Consider the following 16,622-nt stretch of genomic DNA (forward strand, 5'->3'; position numbering starts at 1 on the left):
AGGGAATCTAGGGGTATGGGGCGAAGGTGGGTAATTGGAGTTGAGGTACAGATCAGACATGATCAGATAGAACAGTGGAGCAGGCTCAAGGGGCTGAATAGCCTCCTGCCACTCCCACATAACAAGTCCTGAATATTGAATTCTTATTCATGAGCCAATTAAGAAGATTCACAATGTTTAATTTCCACAGTATATGATCTTCTTGTGAAATATAGCATTTCATTTGTTGTGGAATTAAATAGGAATTTAATTGCCAAAGGTAAGGAAGATGAATTTCTAAACATATTTTCTTTAATTTGACTGGAACTGAAGGCTGCATTGAATAACCTATTAAATAAGAAATCCAACATTATGTCAGTAATGACATTGCATTTGCCACTTAGAAATGAGATAGTTACCATGGTAATCAAGTAATCATCCAGCCTACAAAACATTGTGCTGGTCAAAACTGAATTTATTTTATAAAGAATCCTGCTTGGGTCATGATTTATGTAGCATCTGCAAAAAAAGGGAGAGAGGGAGAAAAAAAAAAACAAGCGGAATGATTTTCACAATGGAAAATTCTGGAAGTCCAAGGTTGTCTTTTGAGCCTCGAGATATCTGATTAAAACTACCAGCTATATCTTACAAATTGCAGTGTGTCTGATTCAGTCAGGCTGAGCGTAGGTTACTGTACAGTGCCTCATAAAATGTAAACCCAGGACATTATGAAATTGGTTGACACTGTGTCCATTTTTCAGGTGTGAAACACATTTTACCAGTGGGACAGGCTGCAGCTGCATCCAACCTGCATGGGTTTTGGGCCCACTGCTAAATTTGTGGGACATATTTTTAAGCACTGGGGGAGATGACAGACTAGAGTGTACCTGGGCTGTGAGAAGAGATGAAATGGGTGGATAGAGTCCATGACAGGGTAGAGTGTACATGAAGAAGAGACATACGGACTCGAAACGTTGACTCTGTCTTTCTCTCCACAGATGCTGTTAAGACGTGCTGAGTTTTTCCAGCATTTTCTGTTTTTGCTTATTATAGAGTGTACACGGGTTGTGGGAGGAGAGAGATTGGTGAGCAGGAGGCTCTTTTCTCATTCTGTCCTGTTCCTCTCAATGATGTTAAATCCAGGTCAGTAAACACAGTTACTATGTGTGCTGATTCATCTAATTTGTTATGCGTTCTTCATTGTTTCAGAATCGCTCCAGCAGTGTTGTGATCTTTCCCAGCTCTGGTTCAGAGAGTTCTTCCTGGAACTAACCATGGGCCGAAGGATCCAGTTTCCCATTGAGATGTCAATGCCGTGGATCCTGACTGACCACATTCTGGAGACCAAAGAACCGTCCATGATGGAGTAATGTTTGCGTCCTACCTTCTGCCCTTTTGGCTTCTCTTGTCAACCGCTGTGGGGCAAACGCTTCTTCCTTGCTTTTTTGTTTTTTGTAACATGGTGACTTTAAACAATGTCTCTCCTCAGAGTTTCTAATGAAATCATTAATACAGACACTCAAAACACTGAATGGAGAACACTGATGCGGCCTCTGATCTCACCAAGAACCCTTAGCTGACCAGTTTTGAGCACCCCATAATTTAAGGGCACATTCAAACTATGAACTATGCCTGTTTTTCAGATATAAAACAATTTAGCAGTGCTTTAAATAAAATATTCCCTGCACACAAACAGAATTCAAAATACATTTGCAGTGTCTTCTGCAATACTTCACTGATGAAGGGTTGAGTGAGCCAATGATTACAATATTGGACAATGTTGGTTAGGTTTGGTCGGTTAATGCCGCAGTAGTTTAAGAGCTGGAGAGAGGAGAGGGGTGCAGGATTCTCTCTAAATCTTTATCTGATTTTGGGTCTTTGAAATCTGGCACTAATTTAGCATCTGATTCAGAACATCCATAAGTGGTGTTCCTCATTTTTAAAATATATTTTTTCACAGGATGTGGGTGTCGCTGGCTAGGTCAGCATTTATTGCCCATCCCCAGTTGCCCTTGAAAAGGTGGTGGTGAGCTGCCTTCTTGAACTGCTGCAGTCCATGTGGTGTGGGTACACCTACAGTGCTGTTAGGGAGGGAGTTCCAGGATTTTGACCCAGCGACAGTGAAAGAACAGCGATGTATTTCCAAGTCAGGATGGTGAGTGACTTGGACAGGAATTTCCAGGCGGTGGTGTTCCCATGTGTCTGCTGCCCTTGTCCTTCTAGATGGTAGCAGTCGTGGGTTTGGAAGGTGCAGGAGAAGGAGCCTTGGTGAGTTTCTGCAGTGCATCTTGAAATGGTACACACTGCTGCCACTGTGCATCGGTGGTGGAGGGAGTGAAGGTTGAAGGTGGTGGATAGGGTGCCAGTCAAACGGGCTGCTTTGTCCTGGAAGTGTCAAGCTTCTTGAGTGTTGTCGGAGCTGCACTAATTCAGGCAAGTGGAGAGTATTCCGTCACACTCCTGACCTGTGCCTTGCAGATGGTGGACAGGGTTTGGGGAGTCAGGAGTTGAGTTACTCACTGCAGGATTCCTAGCCTCTGACCTGCTTTTGTAGCCACAGTATTTATATGGCTTGTCCAGTTCAGTTTCTGGTCAATGGTAACCATTGTTACCAATGATGTTGATAGTGGGGGATTCGGTGATGGTAATGCCATTGAACATCAAGGGACGATGGTTAGATTCTTTCTTGTTGCAGATGGTCATCTGCTGCCCTTGTCCTTCTAGGTGGAAGAGGTCATGGGTTTGGAAGAGCACATATCTTTGTGCTCTTCCCTTGATGAACAGTGGGAGGATTAACAGTCTGACAGGCTGCAATGTGGTCATGATGATTTTCATTCCAGTTAATAGAGGGCAAGAATCCTGTCTGGGGGGAGGGTTTTATAGGTTCCCATGACCCCAAATGATGAGGATGGAGGGAGTCATTCATGTCAACCCAACGTGAGTATTCCGCTGGATAGCAATCTGGAATTTCAAAAATCAGATTATCTGGTCATTATCTGGTGAATTTCAAGCCGGAGCTCCGATCTCCACTCACCAGGACTGTCTGGAGCAGGGTTCAAACCCTGCACCTTCAGGCTTGGAGGCAGAAATGGCTACCATTGGGCTAAGTATTTGCAAGACACTGTGTGAAGCTAGCAGGAGGCAGTTGGGAAGTGAGGATACTGTTTATCTGAGGGTAAGATAGATTTTCACGCTACCACATGGAAGCGATTTCCATCTTGCCTTATCTAGAGAAAAGTTTGCATTTATATAGTATCTTTCACACCCTCAGGATATCCATAAACGTTTTACAACCAAGAAAGTACTTGCAAAGTGTAATCACAGTTGTAATTTCAGAAATGCGACAGGCAAATTGCACACAGCAGGATCCCACAAAACAAGAACGTGATAAATAGCCGGATAATCTGATTTTACTCATGTTGACGGAGGTAGAAATATGAGCCAGGACACCAGAGACAACTCTCCATCGAAACAGTGGATGTGGAATCTTTTGCATCACCTATGAGGGCAGATGGCATCACAATTTAACACCTCAACCGAAAGATGGCATCTCCGACAGTGAGAAATAAAGGCATTAAAAAGGGCCACCAGCATTCTGGGTTTTATAAATAAAGGCATAGAGTACAAAAGCAAAGGGGAAATTCCCTGTTTATACAAGACATTGGTTATACCACAGTTAGATTTTCATGTGTCGTTCCTGCCACCCCATTATCAAAAGCCACAGTTTTGTTTGATACATTCCCGAGGTAGGTGGAACTTTGCAGGAAGCTACTCTCAAAAGACGTGAATTGGGTGCGGTTGAGTCTGGTTTAGGATGGTCTGTTGAATGGAGAGGCTAGTGTAAGAATTGAGTTAGGCTGAGAAAGAAATAAATTGGTTCCTTGTCAGTAGGAGCAAGGAACTCAGCATTGTTATTGAGGAAAATGATTAAAATATAATCAGAACAAACATTTCTAATCCCTTCATTGACTTTCACATTTCTAGATATGTTTTATACCCGCTGGATCTGTACAATGACAGTGCGTACTACACTCTGACAAAGTTCAAGAAACAGTTCCTGTACGATGAGATCGAAGCAGAGGTGAGCAAACTTTCCCACTTTAAGCTTTCTCTTCTGTATAAACTTGGCTCATGTGGCTGTGAGCTACACTGACCAGCAAGATCCTGGCTTTGATGGCTGAGTGTGTACTGAGTTAGCAGGTCCCAGCCAAAGCAGCTGTGCAGCAGCTCAGTTAGCCTCAATACCTCCAGACCAGTGAGGAGACCTGTAGCCTGAGTTGCCTAACAATTTATTGGAAGTTAGCTGACACACACCCATGGGCCTCCCAGTCTGCGTCAGTACATTGGGAATGTGGATGCCCATTGCCTATGGTTATTGGTTGGGGAATCGCTGTGTGAACAGTTCCATCTCCTAACTTTATTCGCTTGTTTTTCAGGTGAACCTCTGCTTTGATCAGTTTGTTTACAAGTTGGCAGATCAAATCTTTGCTTATTACAAGGCCATGGCCGGCAGGTAGACTATGAATGAACCTCTTTGTTCTTAAATTGTGATGATCCCATTCTGTAGATGCTTGTGACATTGCATTCAATGATCATAGAGCCGTGGAGTTACACAGCACAGAAGGAGGCCATTCCGCCCATTGCGCCTGTACTGGCTTTTTGGTAGACCTGTCCAATTAGTACCCCTTTCTATTCTTTCACTTCAGCCCCGCTGTTCTTTTCCCCTTCATGTTTATATCCAAGTCACTTTTGAAAGTTATTATTGAATCTGCTTCTACCGCTCTTTCAGGTAGTGCATTCCAAATCATAACCACTCGCTGCTAGTTTCTTTTCCTCTCATCCTGTCTCTGGTTCTTTTACCAGTGACCATAAATCTTTGTCCTCTGGTTACCAACCCTTCTGCTACTCCTTATTTACTTTATCAAGTCCCTTCACTGTTTTAAACATCTCTGTAAGATCTTCTCTTTTCCTTATCTGCTCCAACAGGAGAACAAAACTAGCTTCTCCAGTCTCTCCACATAACTGAAATCCCTCATCCCTGGTGCCATTATGGTAAATCCTATCTGTTGCCTGACCCTTTTCCTAAAGCGAGGTGCACAGGACTGAACACAGTGCACCAGTTGAAATCCAACGTTTATTTAGCCTAACTTCCTTGCTTTTGTACTCCATGGCCTGAATTTTACGCAACCCTGCCGGTGGGTTTGTAGGTGGTGCGGGGGTGGTAGTGTGCAGTGGCACAGTTGACCTTCCTGCTGGGTTCCTGTCCTTTCCGACCTCTCTGCAATTTTACCCTTGGGCAGGTGAGGCCTTGGACAGGCCGCCTGTCCTTGCCCCAGTTGAGGCCCTTAAGTGGCCAATTATTGACCACCTAAGGGCCGTTTCCTGCCCAGCCCCAAATCTGGAGCTCCTGGGTATGGGGGAAGCCTTGGGTGGGAAGGGGGTGGATTTAGGCCTTGGGTGGGAAGGGGGTGGAGCGCCTCCATCAGAAGCCCCCTTTTAACTTCGGGAGCTCCCCCTCCCCCCTCCCTCCTCCCCCAAGGTCTGGTAACAGCTGGACCTCCTTCCTCTGCACCTCTGGCCTTTCCCCCAACACCCCAATCCCCTGCTGTCTACATCCCCCCCGCTCCCACCCCTGGCCAAGGTCTTCCCTACTGTCCCCGCCCTGAGACCCCCAAAACCTACCTCTTCCTGGACTCCTGGGACTTCGGCTCTGGGCACTGCATGCAGTCCCAGTCCCGTCCATTGCAGCTTCTGGTGATGGAGGGACTAGAGAGCTGCCAGCCAATCAGATTGACCGGCAGCTCTCTAAGGCAGGACTTCCTACTGAGTGAGGGGCGGAAGCCCTGCCAGTCAATGCTCATTGGAGCATGAAATGGCTGTGGGGCAAACTCCTGGCCCCTGTCTCTGTTTATAAAGCCAAGGATCCCATATGCTTTTTACAGCATCCCCAACTTGTTTTGCTACCTTAAAGGGTTTGTGAACATACACCTCCAGACCTCTCTTCCTGCACCTCCTTTAGAATTATTCTATTTCGTTTATATTGCCTCTCCTGATTCTTCCTATGAAGGTTAATCACTTCACACTTCTGTTGCAAGAATCAGTTCCCTTTCTGCTCCTCTTACTTATCTAAAACTTGGGTCATAATTTCAGAATATGGGGTTGCCCATTTAAGATGGTGATGGGACAACTTTCTTCTCTTGGAGGGTCATTAGTCTTTGGTTTTCTCTTCCACACTCTGCAGGCTGGGTTATTGAAGTTAGACAGATGTTTGAACTATAGAGAAGTCAAGGGTTCGGGTGGGTCAAGTCAAGGATTCGGGTAAGGCGCTAAAAGTGGAGCTGAGGCCAAGATCAGATCAGCCATGATCTTACGGAATGACGGAACAGGCTCAAGGGGCTGAATGGCCTACTCCTACTCCTATTTCTTATACACTTATGTTTATGCCCTTAATGTGTCAATTCTATGATGGCCTCTGAGTTTTGTTTGGAGCTACATTTTACCTCATATCTGTAACATCTATAAACACCGATGAAGTTACAAAGTACTGACATTATTTTTTTGTCTCCTTTGAAGTGTATTGTTAGATAAAAGATTTCGGGCAGAATGCAAGAACTACGGAGTCATCATTCCCTATCCACCATCGAATCGATATGAGACGTTACTGAAACAAAGACACGTACAGGTACTGTGTGCAGAGAGGTTTAACTCCAGCGACAATGGCTCAGTAAATAGGAACTGAGCCCCACAAACTGACATTCAGTCTCAAAAATAAAAACAAAAAAACTGCGGATGCTGGAAATCCAAAACAAAAACAGAATTACCTGGAAAAACTCAGCAGGTCTGGCAGCATCGACGAAGAAGAAAAGAGTTGACGTTTCGAGTCCTCATGACCCTTCGACAGAACTTGAGTTCGAGTCCAGGAAAGAGCTGAAATATAAGCTGGTTTAAGGTGTGTGTGTGGGGGGCGGAGAGATAGAGAGACAGAGAGGTGGAGGGGGTTGGTGTGGTTGTAGGGACAAACAAGCAGTGATAGAAGCAGATCATCAAAAGATGTCAATGACAATAGTACAATAGAACACATAGGTGTTAAAGTTAAAGTTGGTGATATTATCTAAACGAATGTGCTAATTAAGAATGGATGGTAGGGCACTCAAGGTATAGCGCTAGTGGGTTTTTTTTTTTAATAATGGAAATAGGTGGGAAAAGGAAAATCTTTATAATTTATTGGAAAAAAAAAAGAAGGGGGAAACAGAAAGGGGGTGGGGATGGGGGAGGGAGCTCACGACCTAAAGTTGTTGAATTCAATATTCAGTCCGGAAGGCTGTAAAGTCCCTAGTCGGAAGATGAGGTGTTGTTCCTCCAGTTTGCGTTGGGCTTCACTGGAACAATGCAGCAAGCCAAGGACAGACATGTGGGCAAGAGAGCAGGGTGGAGTGTTAAAATGGCAAGCGACAGGGAGGTTTGGGTCATTCTTGCGGACAGACCGCAGGTGTTCTGCAAAGCGGTCGCCCAGCTTACGTTTGGTCTCTCCAATGTAGAGGAGACCACATTGGGAGCAACGAATGCAGTAGACTAAGTTGGGGGAAATGCATCCTCCGCCATTTCCGCCAACTCCAGCATGATGCCACCACCAAACACATCTTCCCTTCACCCCCCTTATCGGCATTCCGTAGGGATCGCTCCCTCCGGCACACCCTGGTCCACTCCTCCATCACCCCCTACTCCTCAACCCCCTCCTATGGCACAACCCCATGCCCACGCAAAAGATGCAACACCTGCCCCGTCACTTCCTCTCTCCTCACCGTCCAAGGACCCAAACACTCCTTTCAAGTGAAGCAGCATTTCACTTGCATTTCCCCCAACTTAGTCTACTGCATTCGTTGCTCCCAATGTGGTCTCCTCTACATTGGAGAGACCAAACGTAAGCTGGGCGACCGCTTTGCAGAACACCTGCGGTCTGTCCGCAAGAATGACCCAAACCTCCCTGTCGCTTGCCATTTTAACACTCCACCCTGCTCTCTTGCCCACATGTCTGTCCTTGGCTTGCTGCATTGTTCCAGTGAAGCCCAACGCAAACTGGAGGAACAACACCTCATCTTCCGACTAGGGACTTTACAGCCTTCCGGACTGAATATTGAATTCAACAACTTTAGGTCGTGAGCTCCCTCCCCCATCCCCACCCCCTTTCTGTTTCCCCCTTCTTTTTTTTTCCAATAAATTATAAAGATTTTCCTTTTCCCACCTATTTACATTATTAAAAAAAAACCCACTAGCGCTATACCTTGAGTGCCCTACCATCCATTCTTAATTAGCACATTCGTTTAGATAATATCACCAACTTTAACTTTAACACCTATGTGTTCTATTGTACTATTGTCGTTGACATCTTTTGATGATCTGCTTCTATCACTGCTTGTTTGTCCCTACAACCACACCAACCCCCTCCACCTCTCTGTCTCTCTATCTCTCCGCCCCCCACACACACACCTTAAACCAGCTTATATTTCAGCTCTTTCCTGGACTCGAACTCAAGTTCTGTCGAAGGGTCATGAGGACTCGAAACGTCAACTCTTTTCTTCTCCGCCGATGCTGCCAGACCTGCTGAGTTTTTCCAGATAATTCTGTTTTTGTTTTTGACATTCAGTCTCGATCCCTGACCTGTGACCTCTGCCAGCGTGGTGACAGCTACCCTAAATTTGATCTCTGTGCACTCAAGAAAGGGAGAAACTCGACCAGGGTTCCTGATCCAGATTCCCATCCACAGGCACTTGCTAGAAAGAGCAGGTGTGGAGACCTGGGTCACACATAGCTGGGACAGATTTTATGTTCTCAGGGTGTGTTATTACCCATCCTCAGCCACCCAGAGAAAGTCATAGTGGGGCTGTCTCTATAAACCACTTGTAGCGGGTTTGATGTCACCTGAGAGTCTTGCTTGGTCACCTCAGAGAGCACTTAAGAGTCAATCACATTGTTGTGGGACCGAAGTCACAGATAGGCCCAGACCGGTTGAGGGTGGCAGTTTTCTTCCCTAAAGGATATTATGCCCCGACGACAATCCGACAGCTTCATGGTCGTTTTATTGAGACCAGAATTTTATTTTCAGAGTTTCTTGTAAATCATTTCAAATTCTCAAACTGACCATGGTGGGATTTGAAATCTCATTCTCTGGGTTATTAGTCCAGTAACAGAACCACTACCATCCTATATCCCTCTCTGTAGCGAAACGCCTGAAACCTGCCAAGGGAAAAGAAAATATCCTTTTATGGGACGGAGTCTTGTAAATCAGAATCTGCCTATATACAGCTGTCAGTGTCCAGGGTGGATTTTAAACCTTAAGGGAGGTAACCCACCACCAGAAGCAGTGGGCTCCTTACCTCCTTCATTGCCAGGGGACAAGTGGACTGGAGCAGCCTGGACTAACATTTGTCCACTGGTCAGGTGGTGAGGTTAAGAGGTGAATCGTCTCCAAGTGGCACTGTTACCCAACGAGCCTTTAGAAGGAGAGGGGCAAAAATATTGATGGTCTGCAGGGGCCGGGTTTAACCATCAATCGTTTCTTTTTCCCAGCTCTTGGGGCGGTCCATCGACCTAAACAGACTCATCACTCAGAGAATTTCAGCTGCCATGTACAAGTCGCTGGATCACGCTATCAGCAGGTTCGAGAGCGAGGACTTGACGTCTGTTGTGGTAAGATCATCAATGTCAGAGCGCTGGAAAATCATTTTGGAGATTGGGTTTGGGTGCTGATGTGTTTCTGTGTTATGGTGAATACAACCAGACTCTAGAAGAAAAGAACAGAAAAGTTGGCGATCTGTTCATAGGAAGTTACCTTTTATCTGAGGTGTTCATTAGTTTAATTCCATGAGCTATCAACATGAAGCAAGGAGATTCCCCTTCAGTGTTTGAACACTTCTCACTCGCCTTGTGAATGATCGACAGCCAGGGAGCGGGACGATTTGGATGGCTGTAGCAAAGAGCTAGCACCGGTACGATGTGCCAAATGGCCTCCTTCCGTGCTGCATGATGACATGAATATCTACAGTCTCTGTGTTTCAGCACTGTTGGGGAGGTCAGTGCAGAATTTGGAGCCTAAAGAGTGCCAGCTTCTCTCTCCCTGCCTGAGTGAGCTGGTTGAATCTGACCAATGTGTCCCAAAGCACCATCAGTTTTCCCCCAGCCCCTGGCCCCTGGATCATCAGTCTGGGTTCCTGCTTCAGCTGCTTCAAGTCTGATCTGTGTGTGGGTGAAAACAAACCTGAACTTGCTTGTGATGGCTCAGGTGTTCGACTGGAAGGCGGGGTGTGGTGGGGGAGGGGGGGGGGTGTTCTGCGGGAATTGGTATTGGGTCCTTTGATTTTTGCGGCATATTTCAATGATTTGGACTTGAATTAAGGGCTATGACTGAGAGGTTTGCAAACCATACAAAAATTGGTCATCTGGTTGATTATGAAGAAAAAGGGCTGTAGGCTGCAGGAAGATATCAATGGATGAGTTAGGTGGATGGAACAGTGGCAAATGGAGTTCAATCCATTTGTGTGAGGTAATGCATTTGTGGAAGGCGAACAAAGTAAAGGAAACAGAATAAATGGGATACTGAGAAGTGTAGAGGGACCTTGAAGTGCACATGCACAGATCGCTGCAGGTTGCTGGACAGGCAGATAAGGCGGTCAAGGCATACAGGATACTTGCCCCTATTAGTCGAGGCGCAAGATATACGAGCTGGGGGGTTATGTTGGAAATGTATAAAACACTGGTTAAGTGTTATAAAAACCAGGCTTACCTTCTCGTCCAGGGCAGAGGTCAGGAACTCCAAGTCCCAACTGACCTTGGAGTTTTTGTGCATGTGCAGTCTGGGAGCGGGCTACACATACGCAATTCTGGGTTTTTACATTGTTTGGGGTGGGGACAGGCCCTGTCCACCAGCACAAAGATGGAAAATGGTACGAAAACCTGGGTCATATGACCGTGAGAGGAGCACCATTGACGTTGTGTCCCAGGCAGGGTATAGGGAAAGGTCACAAAGGCAGAGGGGACAGGACTTGGGGGAAGCACTGGTAATCTAAGAAGGCTCAGGAGAAGCCCTGAAGATCCAAGAAGGCAGCCAAAGATGGGTGATTCAGTGCTGTGGGCCAATTGGACAAAGGCATCACTTTGGAGCAGTAGTGTTCTGTTTGGTGCGGCTGAAAATCTGACATTGTGCTTGTGAGTTGGTGCCCAAATACGTACTCGGGAATCCAAGGGAATGGAATCTCAGGAAACGAGATTCAGACCCTGGGAGATGGGCTGTTGTTGATGCTGTCTGAGTTGGAACAACTTGTGGAGAGCATTCCAAGGCTAGATGAGAGAGACAAAGTTTCAGTGAGATTGGCTGACTCATGGTGTTTACTGACGTTTAGTGGATTGTTGAGAAATCCATGGACTCTATTTTGGTCACATCTGTCACTTATTGTGCAGTGTGATATGATGATCACAGTTTGCCTGGTAATTCACATATACCTCATATTAACTCTGAATGTTAAAGAATAAGATAGATATTGTAAATTGTTTTATTTGTCCGACCCTGTACAGTAAAGTTTATTTTTGTTTGTTCATAACCTGTGGAATCTTGTGGCTTCCTTCACTGAACAAGTCTCAATGAGTCTGAACAAGTCTGAATCTCAAACTTTGTCTACTTCAAACAAAATGTATTTGGTCCCTTAACCGAATCATACCAAAAACCTGGGAGTCTGGTAAAGGATCATAACATAGGCCTCAGCTGGAATACCGCATGCAGCTCTGGTCTCCACATTACAGGAGAGATGTGATTGCACTAGAAAAGATTTAGGGCAATTTATGAGGATGTTGCCTGGACTGGAGAATTTGAGTTATGAGGAAAGGTTGGAACTGAGGAGGCTGAGGGCAGACCTAATTGAATAAGATTGAGAGGTCTGGATGGAGTGGATAGAAAGTCCCTATTGCCCTTGTTTGAGGAATCTGTGCACATGCACTCCATGTTCCGTCTGTTCCTCTACAGCGCTCTATTTATTAGCCCCGGGCTTCCATTCCCCGGGGGGGATTGGGGGCGGGGAGGCGGTGAGGCCGGGGGTCATCGTCATACCCTTGAGAACCACAGATGTGTTGGGGAAGTCCCCAGGCAAGGACTGCATGGGAATTGCCCAGGCAGTTCAAACTTCCGATGAGTATTCACCCTGCACCAGGAACCGCCCGAAACTCCCATTTAAACCAGAGACTTTGGATGGTTCCGACTCAGCAGAATAGTTACCCAGGGAATCGTTAGAAGGATTAAATTCACTTCTAACTCTGACACCGTACTGGATCCCTGACTAACCCCCCACCCCCAACCCCCCGCCCTCGCTGACCACCCGACACCCCTCCGATCCCTTTCCCCCACTCCCTGACTTCCCCTGACCTCCCCCCCACTACTTCCCTATCCACTGGCCCCTCGTACTTTCCCCTGACTACCCTGGACCACCCTCTTCACCACCTGAACCCTCCCCTCAAATATCCTCCCTGATCCATCGTCCCTCCATCCCCCCTCCACCTCCCGCAACCACCCTCCCCCCCCCCACCTCACCCACTTATCTTTTCCCTGACTTCTCAAAGTGGCTGGGGCCTTAACATCAGCAGTTCTGTAAAAGGTCGGCATGGCTTCACTTCCCTGCTGATTGTGTTCTGCACAGGGAGCGGACCAGAGCAGCTGCACTGCACGTTCCTCACCGGGCTCGGCTCAGAAGATTGGGTGAGAAACATGCAGCTCCCGACCTATGTAAGTCAAATCGAGCGGAGTGGCAATGCGATGGTGAGTGCCACTCCACGGAAGCTCTGGGCCAAGGTGCGCTCCCTTGTCTTGGTTAAAGGATCCATAACCAGGCGGCACAGATTTAAAGTAAGATACAGGAAGTTTAGAGGGAGCTCAAGGGGAAATCTTTGCACCCTGAAAACATGAGAGGGGCAAAATACCATCTAACATTTAAGAAGTACTTGGATATGCACTTGAAGTGCCATAACCTACAGGCCCAGAGCTGGAAAGTGGGTGTAGGCTGGATGGCTCCTGTTGGCTAGCACGCGCACAGTGGGCCAAATGGCCTCCTTCTGTGCTGTAAATTTCTATGATTCTATGAATAGCCTCACATCAATCACTGTTTAGTGCACAGAATGACTTTGTGGGTGACGTACTGAAAGCTAATGGGTTCCTCTGTCCAGTGAGTGTCAGTGGGAGACCAGAAATGGGAACAAAGCGTTAGGAGTAGGGAGTTGGAATGGATTATTGACAAAGCTCTCTGCTCTTCTACCCTACAGGAATTGGAGTGGCTGTTTGAAGTAAACCGTCTCACTCATCGTCTCCTCTCCAAACACATGACCCTGGACAGCTTTGATGCTATGTTCAGAGAGGCCAATCACAATGTGTCTGCTCCGTATGGACGAATCACGCTTCACGTCTTCTGGGAACTCAACTTTGACTTCCTGCCCAATTACTGCTACAACGGATCAACCAATCGGTCAGTGTCACCAATTTAACGGGTGGGGGGAGGGGTGGGGGGTGAGGGCATTTTCTCATTCCCCACTCTCCTCTCCATTCCTAATCCAGGGATTCCTCCTGATGAGATCCCTGCAGCTTTCTGTACTTGATTGTGTCTCTTGTCACTTTGGAAAGGCCGGCAGAGGAAGGTGTAGGAGATTTCTCACAGCGTGACCCTCAGAGTGTGAAATAGTCAAGCCTTAGAGGTAACAAAGACCTGGTTGAGAGTTTCAGAGCAGATGAGCCGAGGCATGGATGGAGGAGGACCATGTTGCAAAGGTGGATATAGGCAGCCTTAGTCAAGGTGCAGTTATGTGGTTGGACGCTCAAGACGGGGTCAAATACAACACCACGGCTGTGAACAGACACAGACTGACAGACTGTTATCAGGAGCTAGTCGCTAGGAAACTGAGTTTGTGGCAGTTTGCTTCTATCTACCCTGGTCCATTCTTTCATAATTGAAACACTTCTATCAGCATGGCTCTGTGCCTGAATCTTGACGTGACGTTTCGAGTTTCTCGATGTCTCAGTTTGTACACTTCACACTTGGGACAATTTGTGTTGCTGTGTGATACCTGAGCAAGCACTGTGCACCCAACAGTAAACGGCACCGGAACAGGGTGAGCTGATGGAGAGAAGGGGGATGAATTTGGTTGGGTTCAGATTTGTATTTTAACCCAGCAGACAACTCTGTAGAAATTGGGAAAAATTTGGGAAAATAAAATCGTTTGCAAAAAATTGGAACTAAGATACATTGGTAAATGTAGAAGAGGTTTAAATCTCTATCTAACCCCGTGCTGTAACTGTCCTGGGAGTATTTCATGGGGAAAGTGTAGAGGGAGCTTTACTCTGTCTCTAATCCGTGCCTGCCTTGGAAGTGTTTGATGGATGTGTAGACGGAGCTTTATAGGGATGGGCAATAAAAATGCTAGCCTAACCAGCAACACCTACGGCCCATGAAAGAATCAAAAAAGTTTTGTATCTAAGTCATGCTGTACCTGCCCCGGAGTGTTTAATGGGACAGTGTGGAGGAAGCTTTACTCTGTATCTAACCCCGTGCTGTAACGATCCTGGGAATATTTGATGGGACAGTGTAGAGGGAGCTTTACTCTGTCTCTAACCCGTGCCTGCCTTGAGTGTTTGGTGGACAAGTAGAGGGAGCTTTATTCTGTACCTAACCCATGCTGTACCTGCCCTGGGAGTGTTTGATTCTAACATTGTGACCTTGAATTGCACCGTGTTCTGCCTGTCACTAACAACCCTGACCCTGACTGAGCACAAACTTTGCAAAAATCAAGTTTACTTCCCCTGTTGTGAAACAATCCTTTCTTCTTTGCAAACCCAGGTTTGTTCGTACAGCAATTCCCTTCACCGATGAGCCGCAGAGGGACAAGCCTGCCAGTGTCCAGCCATATTACCTGTATGGATCAAAGGTGAGTGGGAGCTGACTGACCAGCTGGTTAATGATGTGACGCTGGAATAAATTACATCTTTACTGGATTCTCAATCCAGATATTTGTGGGGACTATCTTATTAAGTTTTAAATGTTATGCCTTCCTGAATATTGTTTAAAAAAAGTTATTTTTTAACCGGTATGTTTGGATGTGTTTTCGGACCCAATGTGGAACTTCATCCTTTGAAGTTTTGTCGCTGTTATGAAAGCTGACATATGGCAGCCATCTTGTGCCAGCAATCTCCCACTAGCAGCCACAAGATGGATGACTGCATAATATGTTTACTTTTTGGTGGTGTTGGCTGAGCGAGGAATGTTAGCAGGGATACTGGGAGAACTTCCTGCTCTCCTTCCAATGGAATCTTTAACATCCACCTGAATGGAAGTGGTGAGAGGGGATCACAGAAGATTATGTGTGGCCTTAATATTTGACTCTACACACTGGAATTAATTTTCCAGTGTTGTACAGGTCATTGACTGGTGCATGTATTGGAAATTCGGGCCCATGCTGTGTGCAATTTTCCAACCATTTTGCTTTGAGAATTGAAGCAATTGTCCTGGCACTGTGATATGGTCTCTCCTGTTGCCACAGTGCAGAATCAGAAAATTACCTCTCATGATTACACAGAACAAATGGTCTATCACTGACTGTTACCAAACCTCTACACAACAGCTTGATTATAGTCCAGTGCAAATACTCACAGCACAATCTGAAAATATTTGAAACACTCCCTTATTTTTACATGAAATTACTTCGACTCTGCAACACAGAAACATGCTATTCAGACCAACTAGTCTGTGCTGGTGTTTATGCTCCACACAAGCCTCCCCCATGCACCCCCACCACCCCTGTTTATGTAACCCTATCAATCCTTCTATTCCTTTCACCCTCGTATACTTAACCAGCTTCCCCTTAAATGCATCTATGCTGTTTGCCTCAGTGACTCCTGGTAATAGCAAATTTCACACTCTCGCCACTCTTGGTGAATTTAAGTGATAACACGTTGTCATTTAGATGCACACTCATACGAATCTGGAATCGAGGAGACCTTGGTGCGAATTGATCAATCCCCATTGCTCTCAACAGGGAAACAAACCCACAAATTGTGGCTCCAATGCTACGTCTTAATCTCCAGCCTGTGCTGCCATCAAATATGGCTGCTCCAGTGGAACTGTGGGATCGCTGAGTTCATGCTGTTGTTGTATGTGGCAGTAAGATACGTTCCACATCAGATAATAACAGAAACCCCAAGGGGTCACACTCAGTGAATTGCTTCAGATTGCTGAACTTTGACAGCTAAAGTTAAGGCCGTGCTCTGTTGTTGCTAACTGGCTGTGTTTCCTCTAAATTCTCTCTTTGCAGCCCCTGAACATTGCCTTCACCCACATCTATAGTGTCTTCCGCAACTTTGTGGGTCCCCCTCACTTCAAGACCATCTGCCGCCTGCTGGGCTACCAAGGTATCGCTGTGGTGATGGAGGAATTACTGAAGATCGTCAAAAGTCTGGTAAATGACTGTCTCCTACAAGGACAAGTCTAAAGAAAAGATAAACTTGCATATATACAGAGCATACTGTTATGATCCCCAGCTGATGAGCCTGATCCCAGAGTGGAGCCCAGCTTGATAGATCCTAACTTTTAATTTGTTTGTTTACATACATGGAGAGTGGC

At 46.2% G+C, this 16,622-nt stretch overlaps 1 protein-coding gene across 1 annotated transcript in view; it reads left to right on the forward strand.

Moving 5' to 3' along the window:
* cyfip2 (cytoplasmic FMR1 interacting protein 2) overlaps positions 1-16,622 on the forward strand; it is a 109,306-nt gene that overhangs the window by 68,254 nt on the left and 24,430 nt on the right. Inside the window, exons 17-24 of the mRNA XM_041193966.1 lie at positions 1,189-1,345; positions 3,964-4,060; positions 4,416-4,492; positions 6,553-6,661; positions 9,547-9,666; positions 13,279-13,478; positions 14,844-14,931; positions 16,315-16,458. Of these exons, the coding sequence (XP_041049900.1) occupies positions 1,189-1,345; positions 3,964-4,060; positions 4,416-4,492; positions 6,553-6,661; positions 9,547-9,666; positions 13,279-13,478; positions 14,844-14,931; positions 16,315-16,458 (992 nt within the window). The remainder of the gene's footprint in view (positions 1-1,188; positions 1,346-3,963; positions 4,061-4,415; positions 4,493-6,552; positions 6,662-9,546; positions 9,667-13,278; positions 13,479-14,843; positions 14,932-16,314; positions 16,459-16,622) is intronic.

This window comes from Carcharodon carcharias, chromosome 8, assembly GCF_017639515.1.
Source record: "Carcharodon carcharias isolate sCarCar2 chromosome 8, sCarCar2.pri, whole genome shotgun sequence".
In the NCBI taxonomy this organism is placed as follows: domain Eukaryota; kingdom Metazoa; phylum Chordata; class Chondrichthyes; order Lamniformes; family Lamnidae; genus Carcharodon; species Carcharodon carcharias.